This window comes from Pan troglodytes, chromosome 8 (genome assembly GCF_028858775.2).
Source record: "Pan troglodytes isolate AG18354 chromosome 8, NHGRI_mPanTro3-v2.0_pri, whole genome shotgun sequence".
Taxonomy (NCBI): domain Eukaryota; kingdom Metazoa; phylum Chordata; class Mammalia; order Primates; family Hominidae; genus Pan; species Pan troglodytes.
This window is the reverse complement of record NC_072406.2, coordinates 39,661,665-39,687,340: the sequence shown is the minus strand read 5'-3', so window position 1 is coordinate 39,687,340 and position 25,676 is coordinate 39,661,665. Positions and strand designations below refer to the sequence as shown.

Sequence of the window (25,676 nt, the reverse complement as noted above, 5' to 3'; positions counted from 1 at the left end):
CAATCCGGAGAAAGAAGGAACTATGTGGGTCTACTGCACTCCCCTGACTTCCTGACATTTTGAGGCAATGGCCGAGGTTCTAAAGCCTCTCTCAGAGCAGCAGAGTCTCATTAAACTTCTAGAACCGGAGAATTTCTTATGCTTGGAGGCCCTTGATGCTTCCTATGCCTTTTAAGGGGCTCTGAGGACCACCAAAGTCCAGTCCTATAATCAAGACTTAGAAACCGTTCACTTTGCCAGTGGCCAAAATATATGGAAATAATCACGATGCTACCTCAAATGCCTACGGCACACCACAAGACACAAAGATCTTAAATAGGATCTTAGCTAATCCTCACAACCACCCTGGGAGAAAGGTGATCTTCTCAATTTTACAGATAAGGAAACAGTCTTAGCAAGGTGAAATGACCAGCCCCAACATCTCACTCAGCCAGGATCAAATGCAGACCTGTGATCTCTTATCTGAATGCCTTCCCATCTATTCCTTTATGCAATCTTCCCATCAGCTGTGCCGCGGGACATCAGTTCTGTGGGGCTATGCAGTGATGTGTCAAAGGGAGTTTGCAAAACCTACCTGCTGACAGGCAAACAGGACAGGACCAGTGGCTAACCCGAGCTTCAGATCAGCTGATGTTGGTTTGCCCATCTGGTCAGAACATGAGGTGAAGTCCAATACATCATCTATAAGCTGGCAAAAGGAAAAATGGGATGTAAGGAGCACCGCCATGCCAACACTGCTGCCATCGTTCTTACTATTTTGACGATTACACACTAGGGGAGAATGCTGACTGTATCACTACACCACCACTCTTACAAATAAAAAGCATACTAACCTGAAAAGCTATTCCTACATTTTTTCCGTACTGATAGGCGATCTCATGCACCACTGGGTCGGGACATCCTAGAACAGAGACCTGAAACAGAAAGAGCATTCTGAGATAAGCTGCTTCCAGGCAGCAACAAAGCAGCTGACCCCTGGCTGAAGGAATTCCTTAAAATAGGAGGCAGCGGGGCTAGATTATACACAGTCAGGAGATGCTGACATCAGAGGGACACCAAGCATGTACAAAACCACATTTCCAATCAAGAATTTCAGTCTCAGATTGTGTTGTTAAATTCTAAGAAAATTCTCCTTCTCCAACCCCTGCTTTCAGACAGGATAAGCAGCCTTTCCCACTGCTTAGGAAAAACTGAGCTACAACTGGACTAGTTCTGCTGGTAACATGCTTAGTAAACCTTCTTGACATGCAAAAGAAACGGACCCCCATCTGTGAAATACTGACTTCTAGCACTCGGCAAGCTAGCCCGATTACTGTTGGCTTTAATCATCTCTATCAATGTATCCCTCATTTCAGGAAGAGACACTAATGTAATCACACACAATTTTCCCATCTGTAGTCCTTTCTTTTCATCATCGTTCGGAATTTCACCTGTTTCTGAATGCAGTTATTTCTTGGTGTGTCCATAAAAATCATCTCAAGCCTCCTGCTTCAGACACAGATATCGCTCTTTTATTATCGGAAGGAACTTCACTGGTCCCACTGTTTCCACATTTCTCTCAAAAGAAGTAACTGTATAAAAACCCTTTTCCTTCCTTTCAATGGGGGAGAAATAAGACTTCTGAAAGTCTTTTTAAAACTCCAAAAAGCTAGCTGGCACCGGCCACTGAAGTGCATTTCCCAGTGCCCTGCTAAGCATGTTAAGCAGGCCCAGCCACATTTTCAGAAAACAAAGCCTGGGTAAAACCAACAAGGGGGAGGGGAGAGACGGTCTGTGTTCTACTGGAGGGGAAATGTCTCTGTTGACTCTCCATGAGAAAGCCAGCTGGAGCACTGCACAGTTGCCTTTCTGTAAGGCTCGCGGATGCTAGGAAACCCTGTCCCCTGACCTTCGGTTGTGCCTCTGTGGCTCTCCAGTCAGGGAGTGAACTTTGCTCAGGCGTCAGTGTGGTGCAGTGCTGCGGGCTCTGCTGTGAGACTGTGGGGCTGCATTTTGCCCTCTACAAGACCTCGGCATGTTACTGAATCTCTCTTGCTCATCTGTACAATGTAGAAATCACAAGCACTTACCTTGTAGGGTTGCTGTGAGAAACAGACATGATGCTGCATTTAAGCCCTCAGTATACTGCCTGGCACCTGGTTAGAACTCAATGTGTGTTTGCTATTATTATCTCTTTTTAGAAATAGGGTCTCACTCTGTTGCCCAGGCTGGGGTACAGTGGTGCGATCATAGCTCACTGTAACCTTGAACTCCTGGGCTCAAGGGTTCCTTCCGCCTCAGTCTCCTGAGTAGCTGGGACTACAGGCACGCGCAACCACACCCAGCTAATTTTTAATTTTTTCATAGAGATGGAGTCTCACCATGTTGTCTAGGCTGGCCTCAAACTCCTGGGCTCGTGATCCTCCCACCTCCACCTCCCAAAGCGTTGAGATTATCAGGTGTGAGCCACCGCACCTGGCTGTTTGCTATTATTACAAATAATCCTCCTCCGCCTCATCCACTGGAACCAGAAATAGGAGCCTTGGCAGTGTCCACGCACCTCTGCCAACTAAAGCCAGGTTGCCTAACGTCCTCAGCCTGAGAATGCTTTTTGACAACTTAATGAGGTCTGTTGACTATGTAGTGCTTGGCCATAAGTACATGGTAAAATTGCATGCACCATAAAGGGTCAGGTGGCCACTGAGTTGAGTGAACAGTAAGCTCATAACTGCTTTCAACAGCAACCACCTTCCCATGAGCAGGCACCGACCCCTGGGCTGTCAGGGAGGGCTCCTTTTTTCAACTGAAGAGTCTGGGAGACCATATGGGGGACAATTCAGAAACTTTCGAGAGAAGCTAAGATCAGCTTGGCTCAAAGGAGAGCATGGCAAGATTTGGGCAGCCTGGGATGTGCTGGGCTCAGGACAGAATGATACTGGGAATCAAGATATTTCCACGTAGAAATAACTGATAGTGAAGCAGTCTCCTGTAGTGAGATTAATGCTGTTTCCTCAACACAGAGCCACAGAGACTATAAGCTTTCTTCCTGAAAAGTGAAAGATTTTCTAAAAATCTATTTCTTTTTTTGGAGACGGAGTCTCTCTGTCACCCAGGCTAGAGTGCAGCGGCACGATCTGGGCTCACTGTAATCTCCACCTCCCAAGTTCAAGCGATTCTCCTGCCTCAACCTCCGTAAGCCACCAAGCCCAGCTAATTTTTGTATTTTTAGTAGAGACGGGGTTTCAGGCTGGTCTCGAACTCCTGACCTCAGGTGATCCGCCTGCCTCAGCCTCCCAAAGTGCTGGGATTACAGGCGTGAGCCATCGTGCCCGGCCTAAAAATCTGTTAGTGAACATTTTAATGGATTAAAATGTGTGGAGCACATATGATGAACACTTTGTATGATTTGAGTTAAACCTCACAATATCCCACAAATATGGATTATGTGGTTGGTGATGATAAAAGCTAACAATTCCTGAGTGTCCACTATGTGCTAGGCACTGTTCTGAGAGTTCTCACATCTTAAGTCACTTATGAGGTTCGAGAAACTGAGACACAGACGGTACCAGGCATTACATGGCTCCAACACGCTGGAACCTGAATTTCATCCAGAGGGTCTGGCTCCAGACACTGTTCTCTTCATCACTTTCCTGTGCTGCTTCTATGCTGGGCAACAAAATAGAACCTCCAAGAGGTCAAGGAATGTGTCCAAGTAAGCATAAAGCTGCAGTCTGTCTGCACTGTCCCCTCTGTGCCCACATATGCTGAACAGAGCTTATTTAGTGGGCAGCTTCTGCCTGACACATGGCGAAGGGACATTACTGCTCAGATTTCAACTATCCCAGATTTCCCTGGGGTAGCATAAAGACCATGCCAGAGAGTCCTGCTTCCCCATCCCAGGTCAGTACTGCCTAGATCTGTAGCAGGAAAACAGAAAACAACTGCCACAAATTGGACGCAACATAGCACAACATACAAGAAGGCAAAGAGGTGCACAGACTTGCGCTCAGCATCAGAGAGATGCCTCACATCTTTCCGGAAATGGGTGGAGCATGAAGAATGATTAAGTCAAAGAAAGTGGAGCTCGGCTGACTGTTTTGTTTGAAGCAGATGCTGCAGCCAGGCTTCATGAAGTGCTGGACGTATGCACTTCTTTCTGGGGAAGGTTCACACCTTGCATCACATCCTTACAAGCCGCGTCTCAACGAGACTGGGAAGGGCTGGGCGCAGTGGCTCACGCCTGTAATCCCAGCTACTTGGGAGGCTGAGGCAGGAGAATTGCTTGAACCTGGGAGGCGGAGGTTGCAGTGAGCCGAGATCGTGCCACTGCACTCCAGCCTGGGTGACAGAGTGAGACTCCGATAAATAAACAAATAAATAAATGGCCCTTAAGCATCTGAAAAATGTTCCACCTCACTCAGAAAGGAGAGATGTAAATTAAAACTCCACTGCAATACATTCTCCTCTACTGGACTGGCAAAAACTCAAGCGTGTAATGGCACATTTAGTTAGTAGGGCTGTGGGAAAACAGGTTCTGAAAAGCTGCGGTGGAAACACATACTGGTACAGACCCAACAGAGGGAAATCTGGTGGTGCCTAACAAAACCACACATGCAATTACCCCTAAATTCACCCTGCAGGCACTCCTCTCACAACACAAAAATAGGTTTATGCACGGTCAGCCCTTGTAGTAGTGTTTGTAATTGTAAAACTGGAAACCTAAATGCCCATGTATAGAAGATTGGCTGAATAAACCATGCTATGTCCACATAATGGGATCTGATACAGAGGCTTTTAAAAAAATTTTTAAATTATTTATTTATTAATTTTTTTGAGATGGAGTCTCACTTTGTCGCCCATGCTGGAGTGCAGTGATGTGATCCTGGCTCACTGCAACCTCCACCTCCCGGGTTCAAGCTATTCTTGTGCCTCAGCCTCCCAAGTAGCTGGGATTACAGGCACCCACCACCATACCTGGCTAATTTTTGTACTTTTAGTAGAGACGGGTTTCCACCATGTTGGCCGGGCTGGCCTTGAACTCCGGTCTCAAGTGATCCGCCTGCTTTGGCCTCCCAAAGTGCTGGGATTACAGGTGTGCGCCACCACGCCCAGCTAATTTTTGTATTTTTAGTGGAGAAGGGGTTTCACCATGTTGGCCAGGCTGGTCTCGAACTCCTGACCTCGTGATTCGGCCGCCTCAGCCTCCCAAAGTGCTGGGATTACAAGCCCAGCCCTGATACAGTGGTTTTAAAAATGAGGAAGATCCTACAAACCAATGTGGAATCATTTTCCTAATAAATTGTTAACTGAAGAAATGCAAAAGGAAAGCAGAGTAGTCTAGGGTACTACTTCTTGCTGTGAGAAAAAAGGGAAGATAGCATACTTGTGTCTGCCTGTTTGTGCTAAACGAAACCCAGGAAGGAGGAACCAGAAGTGAACGAGACTGCTTACCTACAAGGGGGTAGGGGAAGAAAACAGGGCAAAAGGGAGAGTTACTGTATTGTATAGTTCTGACTTTTGGAGCTACATTAATGTCTTTTATTTTTTTATTATTATTTTTTTTTTAGACAGGGTCTCACTCTGTTGCCAGGCTGGAGTGCAGTGGTATGATCACAGCTCACTGCAGCCTCAACCTCCCAGGGCTCAGGTGATCCTCCCACCTCAGCCTCCCAGGTAGCTGGGACTACAGGTGTGCACTACCACACCCAGCTAATTTTTGTATTCCTTGTAGACAGAGGTTTCGCCATGTTGCCCAGGCTGGTCTCAAACTCCTGGGCTCAAGCAATCCATCTGCCTTGGCCTCCCAAAGTGCTAGGATTACAGGCATGAGACACTGTGCCCAGCCACGTTGTTTCAAACATTCAAAACAACAGTAACAATAACAAAACGCTCAAAACCAAAACACGAAATCAGCAAGAATGAGAGGGAATCCCTAAAGTGGAATAAAAATGAATCCAACTAGGCTGGGCGCGGTGGCTCACGCCTGTAATCCCAGCACTTTGGGAGGCCGAGGCGGGCGGATCACGAGGTCAGGAGATCGAGACCATCCTGGCTAACACCATGAAACCCCATCTCTACTAAAAATACAAAAAATTAGCCGGGTGTGGTAGCGGGCACCTGTAGTCCCAGCTACTCGGGAGGCTGAGGCAGGAGAATGGCGTGAACCCGGGAGGCAGAGCTTGCAGTGAGCTGAGATTGCACCACTGCACTCCGGCCTGGGTGAAGGAGCAAGACTCCATCTCAAAAAAAAAAAAAAAAAAAAAAATGAACCCAACTATTAACCCATTTATGCTGGAGGTTGCAAATTTGTTTTGTGAAAAATCAGACCTTGGTAATGACCTTGAGCAGTAGGATAGAAATAACTCCACAAGCTTAGCATTCCAATAATGGAACACTAGGCATAAATGGGTTAATATATTCCAAATAATAACACAACCACACTGATATGTAGAGAAAGGTAACTTTTGAACAGTGCTTTGACTCTATTATCCTCAGGCCCAAGACAAAAGGAATGATAAATACTGAATTCTAGCTACTGGGTTTGTTTTTCACAGAGATATGAGTCATGAATTTGTAAACTCCTATGGTATATTCTCGGATTGTGCAAATAAATACACCGCGGAGAAAAGGAGCCAGGTCTCTCACTGTTTGGGAAGGGGGTTACAAATATGGAAAGATGGAATCCTGGAATAAACCACAAATCCTGTGGTGTTAGATGGATTTGGAACTATCTGTTTGATACCTCATGGTTTTGAATAAGTATGGATGGGTACAGAAAGATATACACGTATCTACCTACATTACATATAATACATACATGTATTTCCTAGCTCTGTCCATTGAGTGGGTCTAGAAACGATGACACCCAGTACTCAAATTCTGGTTTCTTAACACCATTTTCCACCAAAAGGAATGTGGGCTCCTTGGAGAACAGTGAATAACAGGGCTGAATATCTCCTGCCAGAAATGGGGTGCTGAAAAAATGATGGAGGACACAGCCAGGTTAAAGGGCCTCCCCTACTGGCCATACGTTGGATAATTGAGTATTAAAATAATGACAGTGTTATAATCTACAGAATAAAATAAGATGGCTGGGCATGGTGACTCACGCCTATAATCCCAGCACTTTGGGAGGCCGAGGTGTGTGATCACTTGAGGCCAGGAGTTTGAGACCAGCCTGGGCAACATGGCAAAACCCCGTCTCTACTAAAAATACAAAAAAGTCGTCCGGGTATGGTGGCAGCCGCATGTAATCCCAGCTACTCAGGAGGCTGAGGTGGGAGGATCACCTGAGCCCGGGAGGTGGAGGTTGCAGTGAGCCGAGATTGCACCACTGCACTCCAGCGTGGGTGACAGAGTGATACCCTGGCTCAAAAAAAAAAAAAAAAAAAAAAAAAAAGATACAGAATAAAATAAGAATCCAAGAGCCCATACAGTTAAGAGCTTCCTTACAATGGAATACCAACTCTTCAGCTCTTTTGAGAATGAAATAATAATAACAAAAAAAATAGAATACCAACTCTCTTGTAGAAGAGTGATATAGAAGAAATGAAAATAGAAAAACAGCCATTTGACAACCATCAGAATAATATTTACATAATCTGAAAATACTTTGCCCAAAATAGGTTAAAATAGTAATTTTAGATTGAAGAAACCTGGCAGACAGTATCTTTTTTTTTTTTTTTTTTTTTTGAGATGGAGTTTCACTCTTGTTGCCCAGGCTTGAGTGCAATGGTGCAATCTCGGCTCACTGCAACCTCCGCCTCCCGGATTCAAGCAATTCTCCTGTATCATCCTCCAGAGTAGCTGGGATTATAGGCGCCTGCCACTACGCCCGGCTAATTTTTGTATTTTTAGTAGAGACAGGGTTTCACTATGTTGGCCACGCTTGTCAAACTCTTGACCTCAGGTGATCTACCCGCCTCAGCCTCCCAAAGTGCTGAGATTACAGGTGCCCGCCACCATGCCCAGCTAATTTTTTATAATTTTAGTAGAGATGGGGTTTTACCATATTGGCCAGGCTGGTCTTGAACTCTTGACCTCAGGTAATCTGCCCACCTCAGCCTTCCAAAGTGCTGGGATTACAGGCATGAGCCACTGTGCCCGGCCCGACAGTATCCTAATCAAGCGATCCAGGCATGCATCACCAGTAACGGGACAGACAAGACAGCATGCGCCTCCTGGTATGAGGAGCTGAGGACAGCACCACTCTTGTGGTATTCCTGCCAAATATTCATAACCTGGATCGAATCTTGAGAAGTATCAGAGAAGCTCGACTGAGAGGCTCAACAACATAACTGGCCTGCACTCTTCCAAATACCAAGGTAATGAGAGGCAAAGAAAGACTGTTCTAGATGACAAGAGACTACAGAGTCATGACAGCAAAATGCAACGTGAAATCCTGGACTGGATGCTGGAACAGAAAAATATGTTTTCCCTTTTGTTATAACAGTTCACAACTGGCAAGATCTGAATGAGGCCTATAGATAGATATGAATATTGTAAAAAAAAAGAGGCCAGGTGTGGCATGTGGTGGTGCGCATCTGTAATCCCAGCTACTCGGGAGGCTGAGGTGGGAGAATCACTTGAACCTGGGAGGTGGAGGTTGCAGTGAGCTGAGATCATGCCACTGCGCTCCAGCCTGGGCAACAGAGCGAGACTCCATCTCAAAAAAATGAATTAAAAAAAAAAAAAAAAAGAGTGTTCTGCTAATGTGACCCACAATATGCAATTCTGTAGTGGTACTCTGAGGCTTTGAAAATCAAGTAATAGGAAGAGAGCCCATTAATTCCAGGCCACAAGCAGCCCCGGAGAAAACAGAAATTCAGAAGAAAAAAAAAAAAAAAAAAGAGAGAGAGAAACAAGGCAGGATTACCATACCCAGCTCTGGGTTCAAGTCCCAACTCAGCTACTGTCTGGCTTAACAACAACTGGACAGGCCCCCTGACCTCTCAGGTCTCATTTCCACCAGATTTCCTGGGAAACAAGCCACTGTCTTTATTAGTAAGCTACAAAATGTATTTTGCAAGTGAGTAAGTATGTAAATAAATAAGTCATCTTTTGATAATAACATGAATTCTGTTTTTTTTTTTTTTTGAGAGAGAGTCTCGCTCTGTTGCCCAGGCTGGAATGCAGTGGAGTGATCTTGGCTCACTGCAACCTCCACCTCCCAGGTTCAAGCGGTTCTCCTGCCTCAGCTTCCCAAGTAGCTGGCATTACAGGCGTGCACCACCACGCCCGGCTAATTTTTGTATTTTTAGTACAGACGGGGTTTTGCCATGTTGGCCAGGCTGGTCTTGAAATCCTGGACTAAAGTGATCCACTCGCCTCGGCCTCCTAAAGTGTTAGGATTACAGGTGTGAGCCACCGTGCCCGGCCTAAAATGGATTCTATTTTAATATCAGTCAATCACAAAACAATCCCCCTAGACAGCCCTCTCTTAGATTTTAATATTATTTTCACTAAAAAAAGGAAGGGAGATGAAGAAATGGTATCCTTAGTAGAATGCAGCTTGTAAGTTTCCCTCCAATTCTCAATACATTTTGCAATCCCATTAGTTCTTCTTCTGTAATAATTCTGCTCTTTCAGTTCTCCTCCTCCCCTCTTTTTGGTGTGTCTAATTTGCTTTGCATGCATTTCTTTGGAGCTCGCATGGCTTTGCATTTTAAATACCAAGAGTACGTAAAAATAGCCATTTTGAATCCATAACACCTCTGGAATATTTCCACCCATAGGCACTTAAATATAGAAACTTTTATTCAAATAGCTCACACTATCATTTTGCTTTATTATTCTAAGAGCTGCGGAGTTTAGGAATAAACCACATGAAAAGGAGGTAGTGCTGGGACGATGTCAGCATGCCCCCTAGTGGGCAGCATGAAATATTTCATTTTTAATAAGGGTCCAGCCACGTTAACATGTTCACTGTTCGTTCAGCTGCTAATCTTTGAAGAATGAGGTGCATATCTTTATAAAAGAATTCCTGTGCATTATCTTTGGCTTCTTAAACAGAAAACAGTGACCACAAGGAAACCTCTCTATCATGACTCAGGTCCATTTCTTTGGACCCTTTGTAAGCTTCCATCACTGAGTGAATTTCTGTGCTAGCTCCAATTTGGTGCCGCCCCACCCCGTGCCTGCGGGATGTCTGCGTGGTGCAGAAAGTAAGTCTTGGTGTTTCCAATTCCAATAGTCTCTCTACTACTAATGCTTCTAAGACTTTATTTTTTAAATATTATTTTTAAGTAGAGATGGGGATCTTGCTATGTTGCCTAGGTTGGTCTTGAACTTCTGGTCACAAGCAAACCTTCCGCCTCAGTCTCCCTAAATGCTGGGATTACAGGTGTGAGCCACCTCGCCTGACCATGCTAATGCTTCTAAGTTTGCAGTCTCAAACTTGTGAAATTATCAATGAGCCTCACTTAACACATCCTCTTAAGGATAAATATTAGTAAGTAATATTAAGGCACCCTAATGTGTTAAGAGGATGGATCCTGACCTTCAGGGAGAGTTGGGCCATCAAGGGCATGATAATATATAAAGGATTACTGTAAAAGTGTTAGAGCACCCACTTAAAATAGGCAATTCTCTTATTTAGCATCTCGTGTCTATACTTTCTTCCATCTCACTTTAAAAAAAAAACCCACATAATTTCTTGGAAATAAAAACATAATAGCCCTTTTAATAAAAAGACAAAAGTGGTCGAGACTGTGGCTAGCATGTTCTACATAATTCACATTCCTTAAAGTTTCTATTAGGTCTTTTTAGGAAGAAAAGATTGTCCTCATTCTTTTCTGCCTTGCAATTATACATTTCTTGACACTTTTCAAAACAGAGACACTAACAGCAAGAGACTTTTTCATCTGAGAGGTCTGAGCAAAAGCTCTCTTTACCTGTTAATTATGTTAGGAGTCTATCATGACAGCAATTGACATGCGACCCTTACAGGTCTTCCTTATTTTGTGGCTGTAATTACATGGGAATGTCATTTGTCCAGGTTTTGTCTCTGAGTATCTGTCAGGCTTAGAGATGGGCAGATAAACAATTCTACAGAGAGACTGCTTTTCATTCTTGGACTAACGATGAATACCACACATTTGTCTACGGATTAAAGGTATTACTCATTAAAAAAAAATGTATACATGTGTATGCACAGCAGAGGGAGGGAGAAAGCAAGGGGAAAAACAGTTATGGCTTATACTCAATTTGTACTCTGAAGAAATAGGACTTGTTTATATTTCATGTAAAAATATTAGAAGGATCGGCCAGGTGCAATGTATTGGCCAGGTGCAATGGCTCATGCCTGTAATCCCAGTACTTTGCAGGGCCAAGGTGGGTGGATCACTTGAGGGCAGGAGTTTGAGACCAGCCCGGCCAACATGGCAAACCCCCATCCCTACGAAAAATACAAAAATTAGCTGGGTGTGATGGCGCACACCTGTGGTCCCAGCTACTAGGGAAGCTGAGGCAGGAGAATTGCCTGAACCTGGGAGGTGGAGGTTGTAGTGAGCCAAGATCACACCACTGCTTTGTAGCCTGGGCCACACAGCAAAAGACTCTGTCTCAAAAAAACACAAAAAACAAAAAAACAAAAAAAAGTTCATAGAATGCTAGTACAATCTAATAGATATCTTTTCCTGGGTAAATATTATATTAAAGAACAGAGCACTTCATTTCTAAAAGGTGAAGTGTCAGAAAGAGTGTGTGTGATATCAATCATTAGAGAAATTATGATAAATTGTTCAGAATGATACAGTTTGGCAATCAGATTGGGGAAGGTGCGGGAAAGCTTATTTTGATTCAATTCTTGGGAAGAAAAGATGAAAAGTCAATGCCTGCATACCAAAAGAAGATGGCAAAAATGAAAATACAGCAGAAGTCCTCTATTGTTTGGGGATGTCATTCTTTTCCTCATTAACCTCTTGGGATTTTTGGATACTATTTTAAGATTCTTCACCGAAATATTTTCTAGGAAAATTAGCTCCCAAAAAAGAGCTATGAGGCTTTAACTTGAAGAAAGACAGAACGTACATACTGCTTTACAACTGTTGGCTATCAGGCTGGCGGTCTTCTTGAACGTCTTCTCAAGGTAGTGTGCAAATCTTTCATTCTCATTTTCTTTTGACCCGAGCTGAAGAAATTCACCTATAAAGAAGGAAAGGAGTCATTTGAGAGGCGGCTTTATTGCCTGGCTAAACACCAGGGTTGAATAACAAAGAAGAAAAATCAGAATCAACGTACCACGCACCAAATCTTCAATAACTTGGGTTAAAATAGATATAACAGTTGTATTTCCAATTCGTGCCAGAGCTATAGATGCTGCAGAAAGAATTAAATCTCCAGCAAGAACAGCCTAGAAAAAGACAGGGGGAAAACAGAACGTTCAGAAAAATGCATCAGAGCAGTAGAGCCAATGATGAAACTGACTGGAAGGGAGCTTCGTGGAAGTGGGGGCTCATCTTGGATGCAGGGTTTTTTACCTTCTTCTTCCTCAATAGGAGTCCGTAACAATCAGTTACAGATTTGGAACAGTGTTTGAACTGGACTGGCTCTCAGAGATGACCATGTCACTTCCCAGTTTGTAATAATCAGTTACAGATTTGGGACAGTGTTTGAACTGGACTGGCTCTCAGAGATGACCATGTCACTCTTCCCAGTTTCTAATAATCGGTTACAGATTTGGGACAGTACTTGAACTGTATTGGCTCTCAGAGATGACCATGTCCATCTCCCCAGTTGACACCTGAAGAAATCAATGCCTGGAGAGGGAGAGCAGCTTCACTCACCAGCCCCACCAAAATGCAGCTGCCTTCAGTTTCACTACACTGGATGTTCATTCTTCCCTTGTGCCTTTCCACTCACTGTTCCTTCTGCTCAAAAAGTTCTGCCCCCTTCTTCACTGAGTGGACTTATTTGCATAATTGGTTCAGATGCCACCTCTAAGAAGTTCCCCCCGATCCCTCAGTCTGGTCAGATGCCTCCCTTTTGTGTGAGTACAACACCCGTGCATGCTGCGACCATCACACCTTGCGTACCAGTCAGTGATGCTCTAGTCTCTATGCTCCCAGGGCAGTGGGGAGGGTGGGGTGGAGTGGGAGCTCAGACTAGGAATCATCTCAGCTAGTACTGAGCACACCCCAGAGCATGGCACGATACATGTTATTTTCAATAAAAATTAAACCAAAGAATTTTGGCTCCAAGTGAAATGCTTTTTGTACTATGTGACACTGCCCCTCATTCCTAGACAAAAAAAAAAAAAGTTTTTCCATTGAACACTAAGCAATCAACATATTTCCAGTCTTCTTTAGACTGTGATGGATGTCTACACTGTATTAGCAACTAGTTATAAACTACTGCATAAATAGTTGAATTATATGCTATAACCAAATACACCCTATATATCACATTAATTTGCATATTTAAAGATATATATTACATTCTTTTTTTTTTTTTTTGAGAAAGAGTCTTGCTCTGTTGCCCAGGCTTGAGTACAGTGGCATGACCTCGGCTCACTGCAGACTCTGCCTCCCGGATTCAAGCAATCCCCCCACCTCAGCCTCATGAGTAGCTGGGACTACAGGCGTACACCACCACGCCCAGGTATTTTTGTATTTTTACTAGAGATGGGGTTTCACCATGTTGGCCAGGCTGGTCTCGAACTCCTGGCCTCAAGTGATCGAACTGCCTCGGCCTCCCAAAGTGCTAGGATTACAGGCATGAGCCACCATACCCGGCCGTAAGTGTTACATTCTGTAGTAATTAGTCATAAAGGCTAGAGTTCACAGAATTTTCAACATAACTATTTAGGTACTTATTGTCTTAGTTCTTTAGTATCTAAACAGTGATGTTCATTGTGTTTACCAATTAATCACCACTTTATATAATATACATATTATGTAAGACATCCTGATGTAAGTATATGCCTATAAAGTCATTTTACAAATTATGATATATAGTTACCCACTTACATTCCCCGACCCAGCCCCTACATCATTAGCAGCTCAAGGCTCGGGATCCTTTGGCCTTTACTTCCTTCTTCACCTGGCCGGGGAGATCCTAGAGACCAAAAGGTCCAGCATATGACATGGAAGCCACAGGACTGTGACGGCCAGGGGTGGGAGTTAAAGGAAAGAAGTGCTAGGAAGCCCAGGCCAGGCCTAACAAGGGTTCACCGAGAGGGCACTGTGTGTGGGGGGTTTTGTACCGGTAACATAGCAGTTGTGGGTCAGAGGCAGAAACAGGTAGGAACTGGCAAGTAGCCCTGTGCTAAGCAGATGGCTGTCAGAACTGAAAGAGGCAGGTGAAGGCGGCACATGTGTCCTTGGCCTGCCCTCAGAAAGAGGCCCCCAGTGGCAGAGGCAGACACACAGGGGCTAGCCAAGGCGGAGACCATCATTTGTTCTCTTGATCCTCTTCCCCCCCCCCAAGGCTCCACATAAGGCTTTAGGACTGGCTGTGCCTGAAAACAGACACAGCTGACTGCAGGGATGGGTCATAGAGTTACCCACGTCCTCTCCAAATCTAAACGCCATCTGCTTTTTGGCCAACATTCTGATGTACAGAATTTAGTCAACAGGATGTAAAACCTTTTAATCTAAAATTTGAAATAAAAGGCATATAAATGAAATTGCAAGACTCGATTTCAAAACAGTCATTTATGTTCAAATAAAACCAGCATGTGAAGATAACAATAAACATATATATGTATGTGTGTGTGTGTGTGTGTATATATACATATATCTCTTCTTTTAATAAGGAGAATTAAATAGGAATGAACCAGGAATACTATAAATCTATGAGAGAAAAGGAGGTGAGGGTGGGGTAGTTGTTTGCACAAACTTTTTTTTTTTTTTTTGAAATGGAGTCTCACTCTGTTGCCCAGGCTGGAGTGCAGTAGTGTGATATTGGCTCACTGCAACCTCCCTCTCCCAGGTTCAAGTGATTCTCCCACCTAAGTCTCCTGAGTAGCTGAGATTACAGGTGTACACTGGTTAATTTTTGTTTTTTCAGTAGTGACAGGGTTTTGCCTTGTTGGCCAGGCTGGTCTCGAACTCCTGACCTCAGGTGATCCACCCACCTCAGCCTCCCAAAGTGCTGGGATTACAGGCATGAGCCACTGCGCCTGGCCTGCACAAACTTTTTGTTTGTAGAGCACGTGTGTGGTGATGGCGATGAATGCCTGTGCATTTTCATTCTCATCTGTTCAACTTTATTCTCATCCTTCAACCCAGGATCTATGCATCCTCAAACCAAGTCCCTGTTTCCCATATTCCCAATGCTAATAATATAGAAATATGCTTTAATATATACATATATGAACCAAACCCAATTACGGAACTTCTATTTCAAAAGATAGAATTTTCATGGCAGAACAGTATCTCTCTGAGGTTTCTTTTTTCTTTTATTAGTTTTATTTGTTTGCTTTGGCATTTATATGCAGCACTCAATTATACAAATGTTTAAAAAATTAAACTGAATCTGGGTAATCTAAGCCCAAAAGTAAAATGTATGATTCCTCATGAAATACATTTTTTGGATACCCATGAAAATCCCTTTCCTTATAACCAAAGGAATTCCATTAGAAATACTAAGTTTATTTTTCCATGGTATTTTTTATTATTTATTTATCAAATATCTGTATTTGGACAAGACATGAATACTTTTTTGAAATTCAGAAGACCACATTACATTTGAACAAGCATATTTTTAATGAGACAAATCTGAGAAACAAATGCGGTCCGAAAAGCGTGTGATTCAGTAAGAGAGATTTAAAAAAAACCAAAAAACCATACCTTCTTTTCACCCCAGATCTTATTAACTGTGTGTTTTCCTCTTCGAGAACTTGCATCGTCAATAACGTCATCGTGAACCAGACTAGCAGTGTGGATCATTTCTGCAATTAAGGCTATGGTGCGCTGGCTGGCTTGCACATGTCTAATTAACAGAAAGCAATGCTTTTTAACAGACGCCGCCTAGAACCTTCTCAGCAATCAGCTTGTGAAAACTGGACATCGGATCTAGGATAAAGAATGTTATTTCTCTAAGAGAAACGGTATAAAAACTCTGGCTTCACCACACAGCCATTTCTATACATTTACAAATGTATGAGAAACCCTGCCACAACTACATTTTATGAATTCCCCATTGAAGAAGTAGAAATTGTACCATTAGCCAAAAAAACAGTAAACGATCAGAAGTCTGGCTGATCTTATTGGGCTGAAGAATCATCTTTATAACAGTGTTCTTGGTCAGGTGTTTAAGTTTATAAGTTTACAATTAAATTTTGGGGTGGATAGGGAAGATAGGTGAGAAGCATTTTTTAAAAGTATTTTAAAGACTCAACTGTCTCAATGTTCAAGGCTTTTAATACTGTCTTTTTTGTTTTTGAGACAGGGTCTCGCTCTGTCACCCAGGCTGGAGTGCAGTGGTGCAATATTGGCTCACAACCTTCGCCTCCCAGGTTCAAGTGATTCTCCCACTTCAGCCTCCATGAGTAGCTGGGACTACAGGCATACACCACCACACCCAGCTAAATTTTATATTTTTAGTAGAGATGGGGTTTCACCATGTTGGCTAGGCTGGTCTCGAACTCCTGACCTCAAGTGATCCGCCTGCCTTGGCCTCCCAAAGTGTGGATTACAGGCGTAAGCCACCACACCCCGCGTAGTAATGTCTTAAATTAAACGTTTAGTATGACAACCTCAGTAACCAACAGAAGATGTTTGTAAAACTTTCTTCCAACTCACATTTAACCTTCTCATTAGAAATTTAAACTTTTATTTCCCAAGTTTAACACAAACTATAGGATAAGTAGGCTCAAGAAGACAGGACACAGATATAAATTTTACAGTTCAGAGGGAATGTCCCCCATTTCATTTTAATCATTATTACCACCATCATCTATGGGAATTTTTAAAAACTAAATTTCAAGAAAATCAAACTGGGGAAATAACCATTTGGAACCTAAAACATATCCTCATTTAAACACACACTAACCAAATGTTGCACTTATTCCAAATGCTTATTTTCAAATACCATCAGGTTATATCTTAGAGGGGAAAAAAGGGAGAGGGATTCTGAAATATGACTTTTTCTTTAAAAATCAAATCTGAACATCTGCACAAGGTAATGCTCATTCCAATTCCTCAGACCCGGCAGAAAGCAATGAAAAATGAAGTATAACTACATAAAAGGTGCTGGAATTTAACTATCGACACTAAATCAGCATGAGAAAAGCTTTTGATCTTGCTTTACATATAATTTTAAAATATGATGTCACGCTGGCTCCTCTCACCAGCAGCCTTAGAACTAAACCCTAGACCCTTTCAACTGCTCTCAGCCTGGAAATCATGTCTACAGTGCTACTCATTCCTTTTTTTTTTTTTTTTTTTTTTGAGACGGAATTTCACTCTTATTGCCCAGGCTGGAGTGCAATGGCGTAATCTCGGCTCACTACAACCTCTGCCTCCCGGGTTCAAGCCATTCTCCTGCCTTAGCCTCCCAAGTAGCTTGGATTACATGTGCACACCACCACATCCAGCTAATGTTTGTATTTTTAGTAGAGATGGGGTTTCACCATGTTGACCAGGCTGGTCTTGAATTCCTGACTTCAGGTGATCCACCCACCTTAGCTTCCCAAAGTGCTGGGATTACAGGTGTGAGCCACCATGCCTGGCCTCATTCTTTATTAATATTTCAGTTACAACTTCTTAATATGTTTAGATCACAACAGATTCTTCTAAGGGGGGAGTATTAAAACAAAAGCAGTGGAGGGTAGGGACAAATTAGCATATAAAAACCACTTCTGTAGTCTAGGCACAGTTACAGGTTCCTGCCTGTAATCCCAGCACTCTGGAAGGCTGAGGCGGGCGGATCACTTGAGGTCAGGAGTTCGAGACCAGCCTAGACAACAGGGCGAAACTCCAACTCTACTTAAAATACAAAGATTAGTCGGGCATGGTGGTGTGCATCTGTAATCCCAGCTACTTGAGAGGCTGATGCAGGAGAATCACTTGAGCCGGGAGGTGGAGGTTGCAGTGAGCCGAGATTATGCCATTGCCCTCCAGCCTGGGTGACAGAGACTTCACTTCAAAAAAAAAACAAAAAAACCAAAAACCCCAATAAACTTCAGTAAATGAGAAAATAGAGGTTCAGGGTTCAGGTGAGTTTTAAGCCACCTGAATCCCTCAGTGAGATTCAGTTTTTATATTAGAATACTTAAATATTTTTCAGGTAAATTTACTAGGCCCTATCTTCTTTGAGTTGAATGCACAGGAAAAGATATAAACTTTTACAGTTTTTTTAAAATATAAGGCTTTTAGAATATTTTTGCAAGTGAATTTCAGTCTAATAAATTAGACACCTCCTACTAGTTAGCAGTAGACCTTACCTTAAAACAACAGGTAAGGTCTAGCCTTTCTCATGCATTCAGAAGTTGGGCACCACTTCCATTATGATAAATTACATCAGCAGACGGGGCTCCTGCTGAGAAGTTGCAATGAAATTGGCAGCACTCACCAAGATACTAGAGTTGTTTTGGTAATCTGAAGCTATTATTACAACAAAGATTTCTTAAAATATTTTGAAATTTCATAGACTATATATCCATCTAAAAATGTCATTTTGCGCCTGGCGCGGTGGCTCATGCCTGTAATCCCAGCGCTTTGGGACGCCGAGGCGGGAGGATCACCTGAGGTCAGGAGTTCGAGACCAGCCTGGCCAACATGACGAAACCACGTCTCCACTAAAAATACAAAAATTAGCCAGGCATGGTAGTGGGTGCCTGTAATCCCAGCTACTCGGGAGGCTGAGGCAGGAGAATCGCTTGAACCTGGGAGGTGGAGGTTGCAGTGAGCTGAGACTTGCACCACTGCACTCCAGCCTGGGGGGTAGAGCGAGACTCTGTCTCCGAATAAATAAATAAATAGAATAAAAAATGTCATTTTGCATGGCTAAATTGTTGACTGATGAAATTAGGATGAAACTGAAATGTTATTTGGTACTGTAACACAGCTTCTACGTAGAATATACATAGCATTTCAGATGTTCCATAGTTTTACCTGATGTATTTTTTATCCAGTTCAGCTTTAGTGTGTGTCAGCTTACATCTGGGAAATGCTGCCACTGCTTATCCATAACGTGAGGGTGGGACAGATGACCAAAATGCACAGATTACAGAAAGACGTCACACTGTCCTTAAGATGACATCTCCAAAATGCCAAACTGAATCAAGCCTTCAAAAAACTGGGCACCATTTCTATTTCCTACTGTGAAATAGTGGATCACATTTTCCCAGGATCTGGGAGAGGTGACAGGCAAGGTAGCATGGAAAACGAAGCCCTTGGTCTTGAGAGTTGGCTACGTCCTCTGTACTTCACACCTGCAAGAGTATGCTATGATTCAGCATGCCTGTCAGGACTTTTCTTTCCTCCTTCATTAGATTTAAAAAATTATCTTTTTTTTTTTTGAGATGGAGTCTTGCTCTTTCACCCAGGCTAGAGTGCAGGGGCGCAATCTTGACTCACTGCAACCTTCGCCTCCTTGTTTTAGTGATTCTTCTGCCTGAGCCTCCCAGGTAGCTGAGACTACAGGCATGTGCCACCATGCCCAGATAATTTTTGTATTTTTAGTAGAGATGGGGTTTTGCCATGTTGGCAAGGCTGGTCTCAAACTCATGACCTCACATGATCCACCTGCCTTGGCCTCCCAGAGTGCTGAGATTACGTGAGCCACCGCACCCGGCCAAAAAATTTTTTTTAATAATGAAGAGTTTCAAACATACCTAAAAATAGATAGAATAATATAATGACCCTACCAGTGAATCCTTTACGAGGTTTACATGTGGTTTTACAAAATATATTTTCCCTGTTCATACTAATATAAAATGTGAAGTCTTAAATTGCAAGTAAACCCCCAGTGTGTAGGGAGGGATCTGTATCAAGGGCGCCTCCAATCTAAGGAATGGCAGAGTGCAGGGAGGAAGCCTGTGAGCTCCAACTTCTAGGCCATCCTCCCCAGCCACTGCTCATTCACCTTCTAAACCTAAAGAAACACATAAGGCTCAGAATAAAGTCTGTCTCTCTTCAGTGGGAATTTTTTTAACTTGATCCTAACAGTCATAGATTTGTTAGCATTTTAATGTCAAGAGAAAATAATTGGTATCTAAAAGCAGCAACCCCTGAATATTTTCAGATTTAGCTGCGGATATAATGGATGTCTGCAAAGTTGCATCATAAATGATGCAGGGTTCACACTATTGCTTATTTGCTTGCCACTGAAGAAGAAATTACAAGAGCTTCTGAATCTTGGGATATGTGGAGAGAGACCCCTATGATGATACCTGGATCTACAACTTATCCAGGTTGCTCTGTGCAGAGCTTTCTCTATAGGGTCCAGGGTACTATGGACTAACCAGCATTCAGTTCTTTCAAATTGGGGATGGGTAAGGAAAGTGTAGGAGTGCCCAGGTGCGGTGGCTCATGCCTTTAATCTCAGCACTTTGGGAGGGGGAGACAGGCGGATCACTTGAGGTCAGGAGTTTAAGACTAGCCTGGCCAACATGATGAAACCCCATCTCTACTAAAAATGCAAACATTAGCTGGGCGTGATGGTGTGTGCCTGTAATCCCAGCTACTTGGGAGGCTGAGGCAGAAGAATCGCTTGAACCTGGGAGGCAGAGGTTGCAATGAGCTGAGATTGTGCCACTGCACTCCAGCCTGGGTGATAGAGCAAGACAAAAAAAAAAAAAAAGTATAGGAGTTGATTCCTTTGCAGACAGAATCAGCCTCATCCTGGCATGGAGGGTGCTGAAGAAGGTGCACACACCACGGTCACAAGCCCTGCAGCCCTCTTGCTCTCACTGAGGTTCTTATGCTTGACCTTGCACTCATGCATGAAATGATGACCATCTGCTCATCAAAATCTCCAGCTTAGTGGGTGTCCCTTACTGTAGAATGTACTTCAAAGATCCGTTTTAACAGTGACTATGGACATATCCACAGAACCATCTCCTAGGTGAAAGACAAAACCATTTCCTTTGGTAGCAACCTTCTTGCCTATCCCATAAACAGCAGCAGCAGTGGCTGGCTCAGTGACACAGAACACACAGAAACCAGAAATGGCTCTACAGTTGTTAGTGGCCTGACCTTTGGAATCACTGGAGCCAGTCAGTGCTAAATGGCTGTTTTGTTACAGTCTTTTCAGGGATAGGCTTTGGTAATTTCCTTAGTTTTTTATAGTGCTATAAAAGTTACCTCCTCTGAATACAGGATTGTTATCACACCTGGACTCTCAACCTGTTATCTACTGTGAAAACTGTGTCTAATAATTTGACCCCCTAAACATCTAGTTCAGCTTTGAAAACTGGACTAATGTAATCCAATGCCATTGGCTATTTGCAAAATTGATATCAACAGATCTCTGTACAGCACAATTTGGGTAGTCTGTTATCCTGATTGCTGGCAATGATATTCACTTCTTAGAACTAAAAGAGTTTCACACAGGAATGGATGGTGCCAAGATCCAGGTGCCAGTGGTAACAGTGTCTTCAATGAGGCAGCTGAGCAGGCTAGGTAGGTTTGGCTTGTCTGAGAAACATGCAGACACTATAACTGTGCTGCATTCAGTGAGTGAAGCAATTTTATAGAAATCTATCATAAAGCTGTTTTCCTTTTCTTTCTTTTTTTTTTTTTTTTTTTTTGAGACAGAGTCTCCCCTAGGCTGGAGTGCAGTGGCACAATCTCTGCTCACTGCAGCCTCCACCTCCTGGGTTCAAGCGATTCTCCTGCCCCAGCCTCCTGAGTAGCTGGGATTTATAGGTGTGTGTCACCACGACTGGCTAATTTTGTATTTTTTGTAGAGATGGGGTTTCACCATGTTGGCCAGGCTGGTCTCAAACTCCTGAACTCATGTGATCCACCCACCTTGGCCTCCCAAAGTGCTGGGATTACAGGCGTGAGCCACTGTGCCCAGCCCATAAAGCTCTTTTTTGATCTGGGTTCTTTAATAAAATGAGCTTGGGTTTTACTGAGCTCTGTTGCAAGTTAGGTTCTGCAGGAGGCAGACTCTGAGATGAAGTTTAAAGGACAAGATGTTTATTCGGGATTATCCCTTGGGATAAATGACACCCGAGGGAGGGGGAGAGGATACAGGACTGGGTAGCAGGAGAAGCTGAGCTGCAATCAACAGCCTGAAACACCCTCTAGGGTGTGCAGGTAGAATGGCCCTTCATCTATCAGTCCCTGGATGTGGGTTGCCTCCCGAAGGGGCACAGCCTAAGGTGAGAGGACTCTTTGTAGCCAAGGCAATCCTTGAAGAGGCTAAGAAATGAAGGCCAACAGGTACCAACCATACCTGGTACAGCAGCTGGGGCAGAGTCGTGCACTGACGGGGGATCTGGGGGCAAGTCTCAGGATCCACCACAACTCTGTGTTCTGGACATGTCAAGTCTGAGTCTTCTGTTGTGTGGATTCCTACTTTCTCTACCCAGACACCATGGTTAGCAAGATTCAGAGAGAAAACAAACACGGGGTCCTGAGCTTTTCAGGGCCCTACTTCCCTTTGAGAATAAACTGTAAGCCATAGAAATCCTTCCCCAGAAAAATCCAAATACGCACAAAATTTTGCATACAATGTCAGGTTGTTTACAGACACCCCACAACTCCCGTGAACCTCAAGTTAAGAACTCCCCGTAATCCAGCAGGGAACATTTAATGGACAACTGAAAAGCTTAATAAAGGAAAATATAAAAATCAGTAAGTAGTAGTTTCTCCCTCGTGCTCTGTTTCTTAAGATATACCTTCTATCGTTTATTAAAATCCCCTCCAAAGTTTTGTTTTAAAAATCCCCCATTTTTTTTGTTTTGTTTGGTTTTTTTGAGACGGAGTCTCGCTCTGTTGCCAGGATGGAATGCAATGGCGTGATCTCGGCTCACTGCAACCTCTGCCTCCCAGGTTCAAGCGATTCTCTTGTCTCAGCCTCCGGAATAGCTGGGACGACAGGTGCGTGCCACCACGCCCAGCTAATTTTTTGTATTTTTAGTAGAGACAGGGTTTCATCGTGTTAGCCAGGATGGTCTTGATCTCCTGACCTCGTGACCCGCCTGCCTCAGCCTCCCAAAGTGCTGGGATTACAGGCCTGAGCCACTGCACCCGGCAAAAATCCCCAATTTAATACATACCTCAGAAGCAAAAAAAAAAAAAAAAAAAAAACACAGTATCTGATAAGCCTCCTAAGAGCCATTAAACTTTGATTGTCAAAGGTTTAAAACAGTATCCCTCCATTATGACATCACCAACAAGCAAGCCTGTCAGGTTCACTGTCAAGTTCACTGATCTGGGGCCACTGAGGCTGGAGGGGCTCTCTTGGCACTGAACATGGATGGTGCTGCTCCTGAATCTTTAGCTGCCGTTTCCCCCTACTGTCCTAGCCTTTCACAGCAAAAGCAAAATCACAAATGGCCCAGCTCTCCAGAAGCCTCATCCCTTCTTCTTAAGTGGCATGGAAATAATACCTACATATTTAGTCCTTTAAGTGCCCGATCCAGAAGAGTCCGCAGAAAGCAAGTATTGTCAGGAAGTTGGGGCTTAGAGAGCAGAATTGCTAGGGTACTGTACCACCCAAACCCACTCCACAACCGTGACTTGTCCCCATGCCAGATGCTGTCTCTGCACTGTGACTTTCCTAAGCCCTGCTCCAATCACTTATAGGGAGAATAAGGCTGCAGCTCTGACATTCCCTGGAGAGGGCAGTAGTGAACTTACTATTTAAACTAGCAATGGCTTTTGTTATATTCTCCCATGTTTTCTGCAACTAACAATTTATACAGTTTCCATAAGGCAGACTGAAAAAACTTCAAATTGGCTGGGCGCGGTGGCTCACACCTGTAATCCCAGCACTTTGGGAGGCCAAGGCCAGTGAATCACCTGAGGCCAGGTGTTTGAGACCAGCCTGGCCAACATGGCGAAACCCTATCTCTACTAAAAACACAAAATTAGCTGGGCGTGGTAGCGTGCATCTGTAATCCCAGCTACTTGGGAGGCTGAGGCAGGAGAATTGCTTGAACCCAGGAGGTGGAAGTTGCAGTGAGCTGGGATTGTGCCATTGCACTCCAGCCTGGGCGACAGAGCGAGACTCCATCTCAAAAAAAAAAAAAAAGAAAAAGAAAAAGAAAAACTTCCAATTATGGGGACAGTGGGTGATAGTACTTAAAGCAGTAAAAAAAAAAATTTCCTTCCCATGTTTATTTCTGAGAGCAATGAACTGTATTACATATTAAGAGAGAAATTAAAAATATAAACACATTCTCTAGACCAGTGATTCTCAACCAGGGGCGATTCTGCGCTGCGTGGGACCATGGGACACTTGGCAGTATCTGGAGGCATTTTTGATTGTTACCAACTCGGGGGCATCTAGTGGCTAGAGCCAGCGATGCTGCTAAACATCCTGTAATGCACATGGCAGCCCCCAGTGACCCCCAACAAAGAACAATGTGGCCCAAAATTTCAACAGTCCCGAGGCTGCGGAACTCTGCTCTGGACTGCAGGAGATGTTATTTCAAGTTTGGCTCAGAGGGAGCGTTTTTGCTGCTCTGCCTTCCGGTAAAGTGAAAGTGGTCCTGACGATGGTTAAAGGTCAATGCCAGAGATTTCACTGCTTGCTACAAATATACTGTGAGCTCTTTGAAAAGCCCAGCTAAAGTGGCAGCCAGACCTGGGCATGGCATGATGTGCTGGACAAGGCAGGGCCAGCAGCAGGGCAGAGAAAGCTGTGGGCAGAGGAGAGGAGCCACTAAGAAGCAATATCTGACACTCATTCTTACAGCGTCATTAAATTCAGTGCTGACAAATCTTAGGCATTCCTTAAACATCTACTGAGAAGGGGAAATATAATACAAATGTTCAACACTAGGGAGATGTATTAGTACATTATGGTCTACTGGAATTTCCATCAATAGATTATATTCTGTAATTGTGAAGACATTTCATTAATTTATTTTAAAAACTTTTTTTTTGAGACTGAGTCCATGCAACAGATAACTCAGACTTGACACGTCCAGAAAACAGAGTTGTGGTGGATTCTGAGACATGCCCCCAGATCCCCCGTCAGTGCACGACTCTGCCCCAGCTGCTGTACCAGGTATGGTTGGTACCTGTTGGCCTTCATTCCTTAGCCTCTTCAAGGATTGCCTTGGCTACAAAGAGTCCTCTCACCTTAGGCTGTGCCCCTTCGGGAGGCAACCCACATCCAGGGACTGATAGATGAAGGGCCATTCTACCTGCACACCCTAGAGGGTGTTTCAGGCTGTTGATTGCAGCTCAGCTTCTCCTGCTACCCAGTCCTGTATCCTCTCCCCGTCCCTTAGGTGTCAGTAATCCCAAGGGATAATCCCGAATAAACATCCTGTCCTTTAAACTTCATCTCAGAGTCTGCCTCCTGGAGAACCTAACTTGCAACAGAGCTCAGTAAAACCCAAGCTCATTTTATTAAAGAACCCAGATCAAAAAAGAGCTTTATGAGCTGGGCACAGTGGCTCACGCCTGTAATCCCAGCACTTTGGGAGGCCAAGGTGGGTGGATCACATGAGTTCAGGAGTTTGAGACCAGCCTGGCCAACATGGTGAAACCCCATCTCTACTAAAAATACAAAAAAAAAAAAAATTAGCCGGGCATGGTGGCTCATACCTTGAGACCACATCCTGG

At 43.8% G+C, this 25,676-nt stretch overlaps 1 protein-coding gene across 9 annotated transcripts in view; it reads right to left on the bottom strand.

The window, feature by feature from the left end:
- The window catches only part of PDSS1 (decaprenyl diphosphate synthase subunit 1), a 50,174-nt gene that overhangs the window by 10,621 nt on the left and 13,877 nt on the right, over window positions 1-25,676 (bottom strand). For 7 of the 9 annotated variants that reach the window (XR_010146833.1, XR_010146832.1, XM_016962814.4 and 4 more), the window contains 5 exons: window positions 15,771-15,912; window positions 12,220-12,331; window positions 12,014-12,123; window positions 834-914; window positions 575-688 (listed from right to left, as the gene is read on the bottom strand). Coding sequence is in view for 5 of the 9 variants with exons in the window: in XM_016962814.4 (XP_016818303.2) it covers window positions 575-688; window positions 834-914; window positions 12,014-12,123; window positions 12,220-12,331; window positions 15,771-15,912 (559 nt within the window). In the remaining 4 variants the exon portion in view is untranslated. Of the gene's footprint in view, window positions 1-574; window positions 689-833; window positions 915-12,009; window positions 12,124-12,219; window positions 12,332-15,770; window positions 15,913-25,676 lie in introns of all 9 variants that reach the window. The other 2 variants (XR_010146835.1, XR_010146834.1) reach the window with 1 other exon arrangement.